Genomic DNA, 20,335 nt, shown 5'->3' with positions numbered 1-20,335 from the left:
GTCAACTCTCAACATCCCGGACACTTCCGGGGTGTTGAGATTTGAGTCATCTGACCGAACAGGTGACCGGTGTCGGACCAGCAAGTCAACTTTCTTTGTCACAGAACGGAGTTTAATCATGCGTGGGTTGATCTGTGGACCAAAACTCGCCGCGTGTGGGATCGTATTGAGCACGTGGGGAGTTATAATGTTGGTGAGTTGGATTCTTGATTCACTTTTTTTTGTCATTCTCGGTAGTCATGCCTTCATTTTTCGATCGACCACAGTCCGTCTCAAAACTCAAAGCAGTCCTACTTAAACTGTTTCCAAAGGAGACAACGGGTTTCCTTGTAGAGAGTTTTTTGGGATTTCATTTGTTCTCGCGTTGATATGAGTGTGGCAGTGAAATGATCCAAAATGACAGCTTTCCAAATGAACATAAAACTGAACCATCTCCTCACTAAGTCAGCTGTGCTCAAGCTGAGTCACTGCAGGGAACAGGAAGGTTGGAGCAGGTGAAAATGACTTTCATAGTTCATAACGTCATAATTATTTCAAAGTTTACTCACTCACAGATTATTTCCTGTAGACTGATTTATTACAACTGTATGTTGTTAAATGTTGCACGTTACTAATCGCGTTTGGTTCAAATTAATTTGATGTAATAAAATATTTCAATTGAGCATAATCATACTTTGGACGAGTATTTAGGAATAATTCATAATGCCTGGTGTTCATCACATTACAGATCCTGAAATGTCTTTTTAACCAATTAACAAGACATTTATTTAATTTAATCTTTGTTCAGTATCTTCAGTTTCCTTTGGTCCTCTGACTAAACCGTGCCCTTCAGTAACGGGTCTCCCTCCTCTTCCTCAGGCCATGCTGGGGATTTTCTTCAGCACTCATTCAGCAGTGCTATTAGAAGACGTGCCTGTGACAGATGACAGCATCCACCAAGAGTAAGTCCTTTACCGTCACCCCTCACTCCACATCTACACCCTGCACTGAGGCTTGACTCCTCGTCTGTCTCTCTACTTAAAGGGTCAGGGCGTCACATCTGGACACATGTTCCCAACAAGTAGGGGTCAGCGTTTCACTTCTACTACTGGGTCTTTGCCATCTCAATTTACGGTCAAAAACCAACTACTTACTTACAGCAGGTCAACAGTACGCACAATTCAACCAATTTGATGAAACTGTGACATAATTACGCCAACGCGCACTTTAACAACTGCAACCTGCTGAAAATTTGACGGGAAACGCTCAGCTGCTTTGTTGCTTTTGTCGCTCGTAGTGCAAACACAGCATAAGAGCCGGTCCAAGATGGCCCTGCTATCTTAAAAAGTTCACGTTTGGCATCATACTATAGTTAATGTTAGCCATCTGTGTGTTTGGCTCATATTCGGCCAGAGCGCAAGCCCCGGTGCCGGGAGGTCACAGCGGGCTGGTGCAGTCTAGCCTCTGTGACCGCAGCAACAGAGTGTCTCCTGATCTGGCGGGGATCAGATCCCCGGCACCAAGGTGTTTCTTGCTGGCCGAAATTCGAGTGGCCACAGCCGCCTGTCCCGGAGACGCTTCCCGCATTCCTCCTGGACCGTGGGCCGAGGCTAGCTGGTTAGCATGCTCATTTCAGTAGATACCTCTGCAACGTAATGTCAGCCTTGTAGCCACACATTGAACTGTTTCTTTAACACTAAAACTCCTTTATGGAACCAGTTACATCTTAAGTCTTTATTTTCTTTGTTAAATGTGCACTACTTGGTAGGTTTTAATGCTGCTGTGTGGTACTCTCCCCCCCAGTGGGAACCCTGACAGAATCTACAACCTGTACAACAAGGTGGGCTACAACTGCTTCATAGCAGCAGCTATTTACGTCCTGTTTGGAGCCTTCTCCTGCTGCCAGATGAAGCTCAACAAGCAGAAGGTGACTTCATCTATTTGGCTTTTTTTCTTCTTTTTCTTTTTGTTAAACCCCTATTGATGTTGAATGATCAAATCTTGCAATGGGGAGATGAGAACGTGGGTTTTAGTAAGCGTTGAGACATTAAAAGGGACTTAAGTCTAGATCAGAAAACATATGACTCAACAAGCAATTAATTAAATTAAATTAAGTTTATTTTGTATAGCCCAAAATCACAAATTACTAATATGCCTCAGAGGGCTTTACAATCTGTACACATGCGACATCCTCCTCCCGGAACCCTCATTAAGATTTTACTCCACTTCCTATGTCACATGCAGGCTCATTAGAAAAATCCACCCTTATGGGACTACACCTTTGCAAAGGTGTGCCATATTTTTCTCACAAGCCAAGTAGAAGGGACTGGTCTTAAAGAGACAGGCGCTAAAACAGAGCGTTTATCCCAGAGGGGGAATACAGGTTCATTCAGACAGACAGTATGGAAAGAAAAAAAAAAAAGCCTGTAAACATGTTCTAGTAGAAACCAAACACACAAGTTTTAACCTGAATATGAGCATGACATGTCCCTTTTAAAATATGATCCAGGAATGCTTTGGACAGAGCAAACGAGATGGCAATCATGTTTTAAATAAGGGCCTGTAAATGTGAATCCCCACATAAAATCTGGTTAGCTTGGACATTAAACAGGCCCTATTATGCTATTTTTCAGGTGCATATTTTTATCTCAAGTTACAGTTACAACATGATTACATGCGTTAATGCTTTTCTCATCCTGGCTGTCCTGCAACACCTCTTCTCACCCTCTCTCTGAAATGCTCCATTGTAGCGCTTACTCCTCCCTCCAGAAAGAAAAGTCTGCTCTGATTGGTCAGATAGCCCGCTCTGTTGTGATTGGTCAAAGTTTCACATTTCAAAAAACTCTTCCTCCGGAGCTTCAGCTCCGTCTCTCTCTTTTGTTGTTTGAGGGCCAAACTAGCCGGAAGGAGTTTTACGTCACTTCCGTAACATTATGACCTCATAAAGTTACAGAAGTGAAGGAGAGAATTCAATGGAGCCGTTTCAGGCAGCTCAGGAGCTTCTGAGGGGGAGGGTAACTCCTTTTAGGCGTGGACTTCAAGTTTTACACTCTACAGACCTTTTACATGTACAAAAAAAATATATATATATATATAACACACTAAAGAAGAGGGGAAAAAGTGGAAAAGCATAATAGGGCCACTTTAAATCACACACAGTATGATGAGCAAAGAAACAGAGCATGTGTGATAATTATGTAAAACCATCCTTATCCAGCCACCAGTATAATATTCAATGATTAAACTGATATATGATGTATTCAAACTCATGTTTTGCTGCTGTTAAACATGCATTTTGTTTGTCTTGTTGTTCTTCAGGAGTACCTGGTGCACTAGCGCCACCTGCTGTACCGAGGAGCTCCCAGCAGCAGTGTTTTGGACGCTTTGTGAGGGCAGATCCATTTATTTAAAATGAGATTAATTCTACCTCTGATCACCTGAAGTGCTGAAATGATTTGACTGAATACGTAAAAAAAAACAAAAAAAAAAAAAAAAAACTGGAACGCAAATAGTTGTTCTCCAGAGACTCAGTGATTATTCTTGTTAAAAAATGTGAGAGGTTGTAAATTATTTTGTCCTGACTTTGATAACTACTTAACTGTACAAGAGAATGTCTTTCTGATTATTGTGGGTGTCCGCCTGTGAAGTTATTGATTTCTTTCAGCTTGAAATCATATTCTGAATGTTATTGTAATGTCCAAGGTCGCAGTCAAACATCCATTTCAAACATTAAAGCTATGTTGATAACTGAGTCAGCTTGATTAGTTGTTTGACACAAGCCCTGATGTTTCACTTCTTCACTGCTGTTTTTGCTTATGTGCTGCTAATCCACTGTTCACTTGATCATGGCTTTTCAACACATCATCAACAACTGTTGCTGTAATTGCCAGAATATAAGGTCATAATAATTGGGTAAATACCTGATGTAGATGATGAAAATATTGGCTATATAATATAATCCAAAGAATGCACTGACAAAAGGAATCCATGTTTAGCTCGACAAAAAGAGCTTAACTCAACATGTGTTTGAGTTTTCAGCCGCTGTTGTCATGGTAAATTCCCTCCTTGGCCTTTCGACTGACCACTGACTCCTGGTCCATGACCTTTGATCCCCTTCCCTGTTGACCACCCAATGTTAAGTTTTCCTAAACAGAAGCAATCCTACGTCTCCAGCATTCAACTAAAAGTGGTATATTTCGTATTACAATTATGAACACAATGCGTAAAAAAAAATACTGTGGCAGATGTGGGGATTATGGCGTTGATGTTTGGTTGACACAACCAACCAGCCTCTGGTGGACATTCAGACACACAGCCTGTTCAATTTAACATGTCATACAAATCATAAATTATCTGATATTCATACAAAGAAAACTTTTTTTTTTTTTTTTACACATTTTTAAAAAATGTTTTTACGAAGGAAGCCCTGATAGGTAAGTGAAAAAAACAGGTGAACTATTTTTCTTTGTCAGAATCATCAGTGTTTGTTGTTGTAATACTCACTTCGGCCACAAGAAGCTGAAGTGCACCACAACCTAAATAGGACTAGAAGCATTCAGGTTTATATCCAGGTAAGTTTTAATTTATAATATGCACTCTAAACACAAAGAACAAATATTGTGTGTTTTGCAAATTATGTAAATAAAAAAATATGTAAATTAAAACTCTTTTGTTTACAGTGTATAAAGGTTTCTCACTTTCCTCTCAGGGTTTCCGTAAATCACAGTAGATGCAATTTAAATATTGTTTTACAATTATCAACTGAAAAAATCTCAGAGGCGCCAGGTCTGCTCCAAACTACCACATACCTCACAGAACCTGTGTGTAGTCTCTCAGTCTCTCTATATGGTGATGCTGTTTTCTATGCGGCTGGGCAGGAGGAACAGGTACTGAAGCCCACGTCCTTCATTCTGACTCACGATGTGCTTCTCAATCTCCTTCAGCTCAGCTCTGAACCTGTCAATCAGCTCCTGGGCCCGCCCCTCCGAGAAGTACTCCTCTGTGTATTGGCCCAACGGGATCTAGGCAGGAAGAAACAGGAAGCTACTGAAGAAAGAGCAACCAATGTTGACTGACATGTCAAAAAGCAATGAAACCAGTAATATAAATACACGGTACGTATATTAAAAAAAATATTCATTAACATTATTGCCACTAGTGTCATGGTGATGTGTGCTGTCTGAACGACCAGCGGCAATGAGCCAAGCCAGTAATAACGAGTCTGAAAAGGTGAAGCCGAATAAAAATAATGAGCTGTGAATCTCATTATTTAAGTCGTATTTATCAGACCGATCTCAGTTTGTATATGTAAACGATGAACCTTGATGAAAACCAAGGTCAGTCACGGAGTTCCACAAGGGTCTGTTCTTGGACCAATTTTAGTCACCTTATATATGCTTCCTTTAGGGAATATTATCAGAAAACACTCAATAAACTTTCATTGTTATGCAGATGATACCCAGTTATATCTATCGATTAAGCCAGACGAATCTAACCAGTTCTCTAAACTTCAAGCATGTCTTAAGGACATAAAAACCTGGATGACCTGCAACTTCTTGATGTTAAACTCAGACAAAACTGAAGTTATTCTACTATGCCCAGATCACCTTCGAAATCAATTATCTAACGATATAGTTACTCTAGATGGCATTGCTCTGGCATCCAGCACTACCGTTAAGAACCTCGGAGTTATCTTTGATCAGGATCTGTCTTTTAACTCCTATATCAAACAAATTTCAAAGGACAGCCTTTTTTCACTAACGTAACATTTTAAAAATCAGTCAGATCCTGTCTCAAAGCGATGCAGAAAAACTAGTTCATGCATTTGTTACCTCTAGACTAGATTACTGCAATTTCTTATTATCAGGCTGCTCTAATAAGTCTCTTAAATCTCTCCAGTTGATCCAGAATGCTGCAGCACGTGTTCTAACAAAAACTAAGAAAAGAGATCATATTACTCCGGTATTAGCTTCTCTGCACTGGCTCCCTGTTAAATCAAGAATAGAATTTAAAATTCTTCTACTCACCTATAAAGCTCTAACTGGCCAGGCACCGTCTTATCTTAAGGAACTTATAGTTCCATATTACCCAACTAGAGAGCTGCGCTCAATCAATGCAGGGTTACTTGTGGTTCCTAGAGTATATAAAAGCAGGATGGGAGCCAGAGCCTTCAGTTATCAGGCTCCTCTTGTGTGGAACCAGGTTCCAGTTTTGGTCCGGGGGGCAGACACACTCACCACTTTTAAGAGTAGGCTTAAGACCTTCCTTTTTGATAGCACTTATAGTTAGGGCTGGTTCAGGTTCGCCTTGGTCCAGCCTCTAGATATGCTGCCTAGACAGCCGGGGACTACCTAGGATACACTGCGCTCCTCTCTCCTCTTATCTCCCTCCTTCTTTATATATTAATTTCCTATTTATGCACATTACTGATTTTGCTTCTTCCCCGGAGTCCTTGTGCTTTCTCGCCTCGCAGGTTCCCATGACTCTGGGTTATATCTGGACTGTCATCGTGCCTCCTGCTGTGGCCCTGCTGACACCTACTGCTACTTCGATTATTATTATTAGTCACATTACTAATACTATTCCCTATATCATTATTTTAATTCTACTATAGTCATTGCTGCTTTTATTATAAGTAGTCTTAATCTTTTCCTTCGTTACTCTGCTTACTACTGTGATTATATGAATCATTTATGTCATATACATTGAATGTGTTTTAACTATGTTATGTTGTTCATTCTGTACACATGGCATCTATTGCATTCTGTCTTTGGGCTATACAAAATAAACTGAATTGAATTGATTTGAATCGCTGCCACCACGGCTAACGTTACAAAAAGACTTCTCATGTTTCTACCAGATATTTCATCTTATTATGAAACTCGCTATTACTAAGTAGCAAATTATTCCGTTCCTAGAACACTAAACTTTCTTGTTAAGTCCTTGTTACTTCAAAAAACCTTGTTATACAAAAATAATTCTTTCCTTCAATACTTTTGAAAAACTGCTGTTTTCCAAATTTTTCTTATTTGTACTCTAATTGTACGATTTATTATTCGTCATCTGCGGTGTTCTTTTGCTATTTGATTAATAGCCACACTTTTCAGGAAGTATCAAGTAAATCTTAAATAATCTAAATCTTAATGTTGTTATTTTTAATAATGCTCTTATCACATCAAGGCTGAATTGCCATGATTTTAATTTGATTAAAATGAATGAAGTTAAAATATCAACTGAAATGACAATGTTTCTTGAGGCCCAGCGTCAAGGACTAGATGTAATACCTTCATATTTTAAAGTGATGTTTTTGACCCAGGACCCCATGTGGGTTAATCCAGCCAAGATCAACGCCTTCACCCATTAATCTCTTCATATTTTCCTCATAAAATGTTTATACAACCACAGTGTGCCTCATTATGTGTATCTGTACTCCATATCTGTGCGTTCTTCTTCTATAATATTGACAGTAAGCAGACCTCTCTACTACTCTTGTCTACTTTATATTGAATAAATAGTCTCTATGGAACAGTGTGTTCTGTGAACCATCCAAAGTAACAGGGATCTTGTTCCTGGAAGGACACGCCCTTGTTTAATTATTTTCAAATGAGGTTAAAGTCCATTCACCTCCACTGTAATGTTGTGGACTCAGAATTCTTAGAAATCTGAAAACCTGGACATATAAAACAAAACCTGCCTGAATGTAAGAAAATAAAGTGATCCAACTGCGGAGGTCCCGAGGAGCAAGTCAGAATTTTTTTGTGTTTTTATGACTTAAGAACAGGTGGAAAATGAATTTCTTAATGCACATGTATTGTTGTTATTGTGAAGTATTTAGAACCTGGGATAGTGGTCCAATTCAGCCTATTGTGGCCGAAATGAGTATTACATCATTAGAACTTTTTTCACATGTTCTTAAGTCATAAACACAGCAGACAAAACAATCCATTTCAGACTTATAAAATAGATCACCTGAATAATTTTTTCTCACTTGCAGGGCTCGCAGGCTTTCCATACTCGACCCTTTAACTAATCAGCAATGTCAGCTTATCAAAATTAGAAGTTTGAGACCTCATTTATATATGATTTATTGCCACATAAACCAGACAGACATATGGACTCACTGCGTCCGGCTGTGCTCGCCCCAGATGCCATGTGATAGCCATCTGCACACAGGACTGGCTGACATCAGGAAGGCTGGCCATGATCATCTCCATGGTGACCGCATCCTTGTCTGTTGGTGGGGGGTGCCTCATGGTGCAGGGGGTGTTGGGGACCCAGGCACACCAGTCAAACTGTAAAAAACAACATCAACAGAGAGAGAATGAGTTAAAGCCCCTCTGTGTAGGATGTGACTGTGGGGACTCCTTGTTGTGTTCAGCACCTGTCCGTTGTTGGTGGCAGCGTGCTGGACTGTACTGGCGAAGATGACCACTGACAGCAGGGTGGAGAGCTCCTCTCTGGTGCTGAGCTTACTGGGCAGACCTGATCAGACATCCACCATCAATGCACAAATAATACATCATTTCTGACAGCACTGTATATGAATGATTCCTGCAACTTTTTTGTAAAAATATGACATATGGTACATATTGAGACATAAGAAGGATGTGACATCTATGCCGGCTGCCCATGTGCCTTGCCTCTCTACAGATCCTTGAAGGCACTAACAGTGTGTAGCTACATAGAAAAATACTGTCTTAAATGAATAACTTCAGCTATTTCATCCAGAATCCCGGTGTTTCATCCCGCTGGTAAATTGGCTAGCTTGCCATTTGCAAATTACTTCACCAGCTAGTGTTACAAAGCAACCAAAGCCGGATCCCTGCAGCTTAGCTAAGTAACAATTAGCTTGTTAACCTTAGCTTGCTTGCTTGCTAACATTATTGCTAGCAAAATACTATCTCAGTTGATATGTTAGTTGGCTAGCTTTTTCTTCATCAGCTAGTGTTACAAAGCAACCAACTGCATATCCATACAGCTTGCTAAGTTACAGCTAGCTTGCTAACCCAGGCCTGCTTACTCGCTAACGTTATCGCTATTGTTATACTATCTGAGTGGATATATTAGTTGGTTAGCTTGCCATATCACTTAACTTGATCCATAATACTAATTTATTACGACAAACAGTGTTGATTTTAGCCAACAATAAATTATGTAATGGTATAAAGCAAATGGTTTATATCTAACGATTGCTTGCTACTAGCCAAGAGACATAGATGTAAGGCAGGGGTCGCCAACTAGCTAACTTTAATTTATGCTAAGCTAAGGGAAGTTAGATGGTACCTTAGCTGTGCGCCATGGATCTTGTTTTTGTCGCTACGTACCCTTAGCTAATAAAGCAATTTGCAAACAGCAAGCTAATTAGCATCAATGGTCCAAATAAAAATAAAGGAACATTACAGATTGTGACGTTATTTTAAGTATGATATATGATTGTGATGTAAAACTGCTCGAGCCTATGGAGGGCAAGAAACAGGATGATAACTGCAGTTCACTTAAAGCCCACCCATGTCATTAATAACAAAGATTGTCTGAAAGCTCCACATAGTACTTTTATTTAAATGCAGGATATTAATAACTGACCAAAGTTGGGGAGTTCTGTGAAGCCTTCCAGTGTTATGTCTCTGATCCAGGCTTGGAGCTCCAGGTCCTCCTGCACATCATTGTCTGACTGGTAGTACATGTTTACCATACCTGAGACAAAACTGAAGGAAAGTGTACAGTTAGAGTTATGACTGCAAATTTGCAAAATTTCCCCGCTGCGGGACTAATAAAGGATTATCTTATCTTATCTTATCTTATGACTCGTAGTAAGTCACAAATGCATCTGGCCATAAACAGTGTCCTTAAATTACAGAAAAAAAACCTCAAATCAATAGCATTTAGTGAGTTTATGTGCAGTATTTTAACACTTCAGACTTTTGAAACTCAACCCAATATATAGATCTCCAGAAGATAATTTTAACCAGACCAAGACACCTTGCAATGATCCCTCAGTGTGTTTATTGATCGCTAGGAGAGAAGAATCAAGCAGAATAAATATCTTATCTTTTTTTTAGTTCTGATATCCTGTTTGAATCACTTGCACTAAAAATCCAGAGCATCTGTGCATCCTCTGACCTTCACCTCCAACAAAATATCTCTTTACGCTTATTATATAATACTCTATTTAGGTCAAACAACCACTTCAATGTCCCATTAAATTAGTCAAAAGTACATTTTGCATTTGACATTTGATAATTAATGTTATTTAAACCCAGATTTAAAATGATGTGTTGTCAATCTTTTGTGATGCTTTTAAATACTAATACTGTGGTGATTTTTAAGTATCTGGTTAAAGATAGGAGGACAATAGAATAGACAAGAAGCTGTGTGCTGTATTCATTTAGAAACTTATCCAGTGTGGATAGTGAGCAAAGTGAGATCTGCTAGATACTACACTGTAAACCATTTAATACATTCAATATAGGTAAACATGTTAACTGGCCCAATCAAATTTGAAGGATTAAAATCGCTTTAGTAGCTACACAGCACCCACATGATCCATTTCACACAGAAATATGTCATTATTGAAGATAAAGACGCTCTAACTTCACTGTGACTTTAAATCTCCCCATCCTTTAGTCTTCTGGTTTTCAAAATAAAGCAGCAGACCCAGCAGTAGTGTCCTGCCAGCTGCTAGTATGAGCATAGGGTGTTAAACCTGAGTATGGCCTCCCACAGCATCAGACTGTGTTCTCTGTAGAAATAGTTTGGGAGCTTGGAGACGCCTCTGTCAGTGAAGTCATTGGGAGGCTGGAGGGAGCGGTAGGTCAGCACCTTGTACTCCCTCTGAGCCAGAACCATCAGGCCGTCCCCACCCGTGGACACAACCTACACACATAATCACCATCAGATTGTTGAACAAAAATCAATAATATTTCTGTGAAGAGGCGGTGGGCCCAGTGACACACCCTTTTGAAGATGCCATTGGGTGAGATGAGCTGAGTGCGCCCCCTGCAGTTGATCTCTAGAGTGTAACGCAGATGAGGGGCCAGGAGCTGCAGCAGGAAGACACCGAACTGTGTTACCAGAGTCTCAAATAAAAGCATGAACAACTGAACTGTTACCTATCAAGGTCTGGGAAAAGCACTGAGGAGATTTATCATGTGACCCATACTCTAATAGGTCACATGGTACATTCGGTAAAATGTACAATTCCTCAACAATAACAGAACGACAGTCATGTCGCTTTTAGTATTGTTTTCATTCACTTATTATTTCCTGTTGCTTCTACTTTTTTTTTATTGTTATCAAGCTATCATCAGTTAAACTCATCACTAACAGCAGATACCTCATATTAAACGCTTGCCAGTAGAGGGAGGAATATTGTCCCTAGAACCACTGAAAGCCTTTTATTGTGAAACATCTCTTCAGGAAGCTTTGAGTTTCATTAACTTAACAGCAAACACAAATGACAACGTGGAAGAGACAGGAAGTTATTAGTGGATAGCAACAATATCTGTGTTAAGCAGTGGTGAGTATGACATGACTGATGTTGGGAATGGGAATGCATGAATTCGGTAAGACAGCATGTTAATGTGGAAGAAGTGTTGAGTTTGTCTTAAAATAGAACAAATGCCATTCAAAATAAAGGACTCTCTCTATACAAGCTTGTTTCCAATGAATGTCTGGTTCTCTCTGCATTTGAAGAACATTAAAGCTGCAATTTGTTACTTATATGAAAACAACTTTTTGTCACATTTGCCCAAACTGTCACTATATCCCAAAGAAAAACAACCAATCAGAGCCGAGCACTAACTCAATAGACTCAATATTATGACTTACCTTATATATAGGGTGCACAGCAGGCAGCTGTCTCAAAGTAGCCACACAAAACACCTCTATCACCAGGTGAGTCCTGAGCAGGTGAGACAGCAGCTGGAACACCTGGAACTCAGAGTGACGCACCCACATCTTAGCCAAAAGCCAGGCCAGGGGCGGGTCTCTGGGCAGGAATATGGGCGTGTCCAGGCCCGGAGTCTGGTCCAGCTGGGGACAAGGAGGAGAAACTATTACAGGCAGTCCTGTACCACTGTGTTAAAGGGAACCTGACCTTCACATGTGTAGGACCTCCTGGAAAGTATGATGAGATGTTATTAGTCACCAGTTCTGTTTCCACTTTAGTTTGGTAGCTGCTCCTTACGATTTAAATAAAGCTGTGCAGCCTGTCTTTGATGTTCATTCATGTCTTTAAGCATCCATTCAGTTTTGTCAGACATTAACATTCAATATTGTTGAGTTTATATTCAGTATTTTGAAGGTTTAGGGTTCATGACGTTATTTCAGACTTACATGCAAAATTCTTATGTTGTCAATCTGATATTTTGAAAAAATGCTTTTTGAATTCAGGTTTTTACAAATGTTCTCAGATTTCCTTTAATTTTTCTAAGATTTTATGAATATTTCTCAGGTTTAAATTCAGTATTCTCAGTTTTTTTATATATATTTTCTGTCAGATTTACAATAGTTTCAGTTTTTCATTAAATGTTCTCATATTTTTAGTATTCCGAGGATGCATTCAATAATATCAGATGTCCTTTTTAGGTTTTTAATTCAATATTCTCAGACTTTCATTAAATATTTAATCCAATAACTAGTTCTTAAACCATTTCCCCCCAACAATGACTTCAATGCCAATCTACAGGTGCTGATCAAGTTTCGTTGACCATAGTCTGTGCCTGTGTGATTGCGTGCATGCACATCAGTGACATGCTGAGTTCATTACTTCAGTTCAGGTCTAGGATGGGTGTGAATGATATACCTGTATAGCAATAGGTATAAGTCCGTCATCTGGGTGATGGTACAGGAGACAGAGTGGAGCAGCGATGAACTGAGGTTTGCCCCTGATTGTGTTGGTGGGAACCCCATCCATGATGGCGTAGTCCAACAGGTAGATATTACCTGCCTGAAGAGGAGATAAGCAGAACATTGACAACGTTGACATTGAAGGAGAAGAAAGTATGAGATGAATGAATAGACAAATGACACAATTCTGCAATTGCAGTATTTGTTGTGTCACAATAATTAATATAGATCGTGGTGACAATATTTCTCCACCTTGAGTTCTTTGTGCAGGTTGGTCCTGGGAGCCATGGAGCTCTGCACCATGTCTGGTACCACAGGGAAGTTCTCTGGCAGCTTCTTGCACCTCTGGACCATCCTTGGGTTGGAGCCGTTCATACACTGGTAGCCAAAGAACCGGTCCTCCTTCCAGTGCTCCATGCAGTACTCTGAGTCAGACACACACATAATGGATGAGTAGTTCACCCTGGAGGTCATTGTCAGATGAATGTGTATGAACTACTGGATAACGTTACCGTTAGCCAGCCGGTAACGGTAACAAAGATAATAACTATAGAACAAAGATGTCATCATCAAAAAACATCAAACAAGTTGTCAGTGCAACAGCTTATTATAACCCATAACTACGCTCATTGTTAGAGGATCGCACTCTAGAGGTTGAAGTAATCATGGGTCAAACAAACACAGGACTTTCACCCAGGAGCCCACTGTTTGTGTCCAATGTGTTGAACCAAAAGTCAACACACTGAGTTATTACGTTAGTGCGCAACCACGTCACACTAGTAACTGCTTTTGCATACTTGTTTTAACCCAAACCCAAAAATTCCAAACCTTCCCAGCTAGTTCTGTCATACAACGTTAACCACTTGTAAAATGTTTGACAGCTTTACAACGTTAAATAGAAGGGTCACAGGTATACCAGTGATTTAAAACTGCCACCGTGCGACCATTTCACAACATATATGTTGTTTTTGGAGGAGTGTGGAGTGTGTATTTACCCACCAGCTATGGGGCTCCGCAGCTTCCAGAAGATCCGTTTGAAATCGTCCAGGTCGCTCCAGGACTTCCCGAACCTGATGGCCAGCTTCTTCAGAGACAACTCCATCAGGCTGATGGGAAGAAAGGGTGCATGTGTACTTGATATTCATCACGTTGTTGGCTTCCAGATCTGATTAGACCAAAAGTCTTTTTGAGGACCAGTGTCGGTTTCAAACCTTTGTAGTGAGGAAATTCCTGCATTGTGAGGACATTGTCCCTGGCACTACTTTAGAGACTGTTTGAGGGTTCAGACTTGTTTTAAAGGTCAAGTTAAGAATTAGGTTTAGGTTAGGGTAAGGGATAAGTGGTGGGGTAAGGGATACTTTTGAGTTGGTTAAGATTAGGATTAAAGGGCCATCAAATGCATGGTGATAGTGGTGGTCCTCACATGTAAGGTAAAACAGACGTGTGTGTGTGTGTGTGTGTGTGTGTGTGTGTGTGTGTGTGTGTGTGTGTGTGTGTGTGTGTGTGTGTGTGTGTGTGTGTGTGTGTGTGTGTGTGTGTGTGTGTGTGTGTGTGTGTGTGTGTGTTTGTGTGTTTGTGTGTGTGCACCACCTACGCATATTGTAATGAATGTTCAAAATCGCTCCTCTTCTCGTTGTCAAAGCGGACATCTTGGGGTAAATCTGCTTCAGATTTAGCGTCGATACATCTGGGGATCCCTGGGCCCCACGTCACCCATCTGAACGACACAGACACACACAGCATGATACAAATATGAATACACATAAACCTTTAGCACAGCCAGTCTGTTTTTTGTGTTGTTATGTGTGTATGACCTGTAAGCCGCCTTTCTCTCCTGCAGCTCTGTCTTCCTGTGTTCCAGCAGCTGGGGTAACGTGTCATCCCTCAGCATCTTCGCTACACGAGGAGGAAGAGGAGGGAGAAAAGTGCACCTTAAGCAACAGTTCAGACCTACATGTGTTAGTGACCGTTAGGCCAACAGAGAGGAGGGTCATCCTTTACCCGAAATTTTTATTTTTATTTTGGTGAAAATACAGAAATGGAGAATGTAATAGTGTGGAGGTCGGGCTGGTGGAACCCAAACCCTAATGCTAATAAGCCTGTCTCAAACCTTAAAGTGTTAAGGCCATAGCTAAACTACAGCTTTATGGCCTTAACTCCATCCTCATCTAACCTCATCTGTGCTGTAGCGGCGATGCACAAACATTGACATTACAAAACTTAGTACCGCCCTTCAGCCAAGATTATGATCAGTAACAATTTCACACTACAACGGATATCAGGTTTTTTAGGGGAGTTTTTCCTGTGCCGATGTGAGGGAAGGACAGAGGATGCCGCATGTGCACAGATTGTAAAGCCCTCTGAGGCAAATTTGTAATTTGTGATTCTGGGCTATACAAAATAAACTCAATTGAATTGAATTGAATGTTAGCATTGCACCTCTGATTATAAAACAGCTGAAGAATGATCCGTCCACACACACACCAGGATTTGCATGTCATTGGCCTTGTGCCAGCTCAAAAATATAACTTGTTGCTTGGCTGTCAAGAGAAGTTTGAATGTCACCCTGCATCCAGTGTAAGAGCTGCAGGCCCCCATTAGGAGTTGCCTAGAATCTGTCCTACCTGTTCCCTCTCTTATCTCCACCTTGATGTCTCCTATCAGCCAGCGGTAACACGGGAAAGTCAGCACTTTCTCTCCACCCGGAGGCTCCACCGTGACATAGCGACAGAACCAGTTGTCTTCCAACCAGTACCTCTGTTTCTCCAGTCTGACCAGTAGCAGGGAGCCTAGATGTGAAGGGCTGGTCACCTTGTACTGATCCACCTGACAGAGATGGAGCGATGGAGAAGGAGAATCGTACCTGCGATCACTGTTTGAACACACATCAGTACACTTGCTGTCACTTGTGATCATTCCACACACACTTACTGCTCCACGACAGAAGTCAAATCCGGGGTTGTCCAGCAGAGTGTGTTCACTCTCCCCTTTCTCCCCCACCAGGGTGACATAGATGTAGTTGTTGGTGCCTGAATACTCTGATGTACCAGTTGCTACGGTTACAGTGTAGACCTCCATCTGAAGACATGAGCACACACACACAAACAGCATGCAGATAACCAAGAGTTCAGCATTTAGCTCTTTGTTGCATTATAGTTAGACAGATTAGAGACCCAATGTCCCTCCTTTGAATCACCATGCTAAAGCCTATGTTTTATTTTCTGCTATAAAATGTTCCAGCTCCGTGTCAATAACTTTAAACATGGCAACACCCGGTGCAGTGTTTCCCATTTATTACCTAGACGCTGGCAGCCCGCCAAAGTCTATGTTATCCCGCCACATTTTCATAAAAAAAACTTCTCAACAGCTGGGCTGGCTGGCTCCCTCCTAGTTTAGCTTGGGTGTTACAAAAAAATACAAAAGTATCGGCATCAAAATATATTTAAAGTACCGAAAGTAAAAGAATACTCAGTATGCAGAATGGGCCATTTCAAAGAATTTATACAAGGTTGGTCTACATCATTGGATTATAGTTATTGATGCATTAATCTGTTCTTCTCTAATCTCTAATGTTGCAGCTAGTAAAGGTGAAGCTCAAAGTTTATCTATATTGTTTTATTCCTAATCTAAATCTGTAAGGTAGCCTAACAAGTAAATAATATTGTCAAATAAATGTATTGAAGTTTAAATACATAATATTTCCCTTGGAGATTTAGTAGATTTGAAGTATAAAGTTAAGGTAAAGTAGGCTCAAGTACCTCAAAATTGTATTTAAGTAATTACTTGAGTAGCCTTAATGTGCTTAATTCTTCGTAGATCCAGACTCTTAATTTTGCTCTCAAAGTGCACCAAATTGATACATTTAACTTTAGAATGTACTAAACTGTCTTCCAGGGAAGCCTGTCTGGAGGGTCTGAGGTCCACCCACCATCTACCACAAAACCCCGTAGGAAACACTGGAACCCCATCCAACTCCTTTGGGAATGAAACACCAACTGGAAGCCAGACCTGAACCCCCAGTGTTGACCAGTCTGGATAAATGGCCTCACCTGAACCAAACCCCTCTAACCCTACACAGCCGGTTCTCAACGGTCTCTGTTACAACAGTGAAGCATTGGCATTTAGATAAGATGATCGTGTTGATATCACTAAGGAAACCAACATATGTTTACAGGAAATGTTCTCTTGCTATCAGTGTTTCAAAAGGTTTTTACTGAGAAACACTTCACCACCATCGTGACTCAATTCACAATAAGCCTCATCTACAATTCATGAGAAGAGAGAATTTCTGCGTAAATAAATATTTTTAGTGCCATTTTCTCCATCACATTATACTATCTTGAATAGGTAAATCAGCAATTTAGAAGAGATATATGTTTGATTAATCCCAACTTTGTTTTATGCATGTGTTACTGAAAAATATAACCATGTTATATACCATATAAATGTTGTTAACAGGCTCTCTTTGTTTTCCTCATAGATTCAATGTTACAAGAACTATAGGAACATTCATGTTCCTCAAGGTGAACTACAGATTAAGTCTTGAATAAAAGAACATGGAAGAAATTCTTCAGATTTATCTGACAACCCTAAAAGTCTCCTGTGACCCCCCTGTGGGTCCAGAACCAGTCTTAGGGAGTGACCGCTCAAGATGATGCTACAATTTAGTCATGATCTTATTGTTTTAACATTAAACCTATTGCATATATGCTTTTACATCGTGCAGCATGTCATAAGGAATCAAACTCTTCATCAGAAATTAATAAACTGTGGCTGTCACATATTCTGTGAGTGAACTGACATGCTGATGTGAGGATACTTCCCTAGTAATCATTTGAATAGCATTTCTAAAGTAAACAAATGAAACCACACTGATGCAAATGAGCTGATGAGACAACAGATACCCCTCATACCTCGATGGCCATGTGACTAAAGAAGCTTTTGTAACAGCCTCTGACCCGTTCGGTGCTCTCCCCCTCCACCCCTGTTGTTTTCCGTAAGCAGGTAGCCTGCAGGTGGAGATGGACAGAGCGGTCTCATGTTGTGTCTTGTCCCCTGGGCCGGCTGGGCCGAACGTATTTAGGCTGGCTTCTCATTCTCTCTCACCATCATCATCCACCCTTAAGGTTTGGTTTTCCTTCTTTGTTTTGTTCACATAACACACACATTCCACATTACAAACACTTACAGATTCCTATATCATGTTTTGTCTTGGTCTCAAATAAAATAATGTTCAAATGATTTTAAATCTCGCGTGATCTTTGTCTAAGTCACTGAGCCGGGCTGTGATACTTTTCTCACGGAATATGTAAGGTATTGTTCACAAAGTTGAGTATATTTTTAAATTAGGCTTTGATGGACAAATCTTGCTATTACCTTTGCATTTATAGAAAGGACAAGGGCGCACTTTGAAATTTGTTGTAGAATTGTTTCATTACTAGAAAAAATAATACTTATACAAATATCTAAATATCTACAAAGTGAGCAAAGACTTTGGAGGAGTTCCACAACACAAACACCACTGACTTAAATATCCAAATGAATATTTGGAGGAGTATTCAGGTAATTGTGTATATGTGTAGCGCCCCCTCTGCAGTTCCCACCTAACGCTGTTATAGCTGCTGCCTTAGTTTGCGCTGTTAACTCTCTCAGCGCTGTTGACCTCTAATGGACGGTTCATCCGCCGCCACGTCGAGAGTCGTGTGGAGGAAATCCCTGGATCATAGATTTGCTCTGAGCTCCTTTAAATAAAATAAACCTATAATATATATATTTGTGTATGTGGAGCTCCAAGCAGTAATTTAGGTTGCTCTTGCATTGTGCAAAGAACATGCGGTTTACCAAATACAGTGATGGAACTGTGGGTTTCCTTGGCAGCGTCAGCAGATGTACAGACGGTGGTGAGAGCAAACAGACCCACTGAACACTTCTGAAATTTGAAACTGGAATAAAATCTTCATTCCAAAAGTGTTTGGAAGGCCACATCAGCTGAGCCTTACTTACATTCTTTAATAAAAGTTTTAACTGTCAATGCGTCATGTGAGCATTAGAGCGTATCCAGGTTGAGAAAAACACTCACCTTGGTCCAGAAGTGTTTTCACAGCTGAGTCTCAACCCCCTCCTCTTCTTTTCCTCTAGATTTCCTTTGGCTCCGTTTGTATTCTGGCTCTTCCCTCTTTATTTCCTTTCCCCTCTGTATCCAATTCCTTCACTTTTGAAAGTCCTCACAGATCGATAATCTCAACAGTTATCTGGTCAACGCTGCATTTCTAAATGCAGGAATGCTTTTTCTCTGCAGACAGTTTGAATCTTTCTCTACAGCTGTTTTCTCCAGAGCGCTCACTCCCTCGCACTTCCTTCACAGCTCGATGACTCTCTGCTCTCACACTCACTCCTTTGTGTAGTCTCACCTTGCTCTTCAACGCAGACACACAGAGAGAAAAGAGAGAGAGAGGGAATGTTGCCAAAGGGAAGTTGGGTAAATATCAGCGCTGCATAGATGGGACTGAGAGATAGCACTCGCTTTACAGAGCAGCAGACCAGCAGCAGCTCTAGAAACTTTACATTCGGAACTTAAGTTAATGATGGTAGATTTCTGGCTCATCTTTATGGTAAAACTTAAATAAAAATTTGAATATTTTGGGAAACACATGAGTCTGCTAATTTTTTCCAGTAGAGAGGGATCCATAACCACGACGTTTATTGACTCTTTTTTTTCGTTCATTCTATTTCCTGTTTTGTCTACCTATGTAATATATATTTTTATTAAACCTTCAATCTTAAAAAAATCTTGTTCCTTGTGGCAATACTTACAAGATTTGTAACACCTCGGTTTATAAAATGACTGGCCTCAAGTGCCAATTTATGACCATGAAATTAGTAGTATTGCTGTTACTAGTATTATTTCCATGAATCTATTTTAGAAATGTAGTTGTGATATATATATATATATAGATATATGTATACGATAAACATAATAAACTGGACTAAATAAGTTCACACCAAGTTACACATTTGGTATTATGAGAAGCCTCGATTACATCACCTCATGATGATGTGCAACAGCCCTGAAACACCATTATGTTGTAACCCTAAAGATGCATGTATGTGTTCATTCTGTCAACACCGTTAATGAATATGAGCTGGTTGCCTCCTCTTCCCATCAGCCATTGGGTGTATAATGGTTTAGATAAAGGGGATTCTTTTGACGAGTGAGGGTGACATGATGTACTCTCCTATCCTTTAGTCTTTCTTACAACCTGGGTACAGCAATGTTAATAAGTTAGAGACAGGGGACTGACTTTTGGCTAATAACATTTACATTTCACTCGCTTTTCTATAAATATTTAAACAATAAGGTCCTTAGTGACGAGCCGATGACGTCAAACTGGCATTCTTGCAGAAATGGGGAGCCGACATTTGGGATAAGAGCAATTAGCGGTAGGATGGGTGAAAAGTTTAAACTGATCCAGTGAAACTCAGGGGATCATTCTGTTCGATCATTCTCCAC

General features: G+C 40.3%; 2 protein-coding genes across 2 annotated transcripts; one reads left to right on the top strand and one right to left on the bottom strand.

Moving 5' to 3' along the window:
- The first annotated feature begins 29 nt into the window (after positions 1–29).
- rnaseka (ribonuclease, RNase K a) lies at positions 30–3,758 on the top strand. The gene is made up of 4 exons (XM_054601800.1): positions 30–193; positions 859–941; positions 1,783–1,906; positions 3,298–3,758. Exons 1-4 carry the CDS (start codon positions 119–121, stop codon positions 3,313–3,315), a joined length of 300 nt encoding a protein of 99 aa, XP_054457775.1. The 5' UTR covers positions 30–118; the 3' UTR covers positions 3,316–3,758.
- Positions 3,759–3,911: 153 nt separating this feature from the next.
- alox12 (arachidonate 12-lipoxygenase) lies at positions 3,912–19,199 on the bottom strand. The gene is made up of 15 exons (XM_054601793.1): positions 18,905–19,199; positions 15,757–15,903; positions 15,450–15,651; positions 14,640–14,721; positions 14,420–14,542; positions 13,825–13,931; positions 13,078–13,250; positions 12,782–12,925; positions 11,806–12,009; positions 10,932–11,018; positions 10,682–10,851; positions 9,562–9,683; positions 8,360–8,460; positions 8,100–8,270; positions 3,912–5,000 (listed from the first exon to the last, which is right to left on the bottom strand). Exons 2-15 carry the CDS (start codon positions 15,901–15,903, stop codon positions 4,821–4,823), a joined length of 2,013 nt encoding a protein of 670 aa, XP_054457768.1. The 5' UTR covers positions 18,905–19,199; the 3' UTR covers positions 3,912–4,820.
- Between the last annotated feature and the right edge of the window lie 1,136 nt (positions 19,200–20,335).

The sequence above is a fragment of the Anoplopoma fimbria genome, chromosome 7, assembly GCF_027596085.1.
Source record: "Anoplopoma fimbria isolate UVic2021 breed Golden Eagle Sablefish chromosome 7, Afim_UVic_2022, whole genome shotgun sequence".
Taxonomy (NCBI): domain Eukaryota; kingdom Metazoa; phylum Chordata; class Actinopteri; order Perciformes; family Anoplopomatidae; genus Anoplopoma; species Anoplopoma fimbria.
The sequence above is the reverse complement of the archived record's forward strand: the minus strand, read 5'-3'. Positions and strand labels throughout refer to the sequence as shown.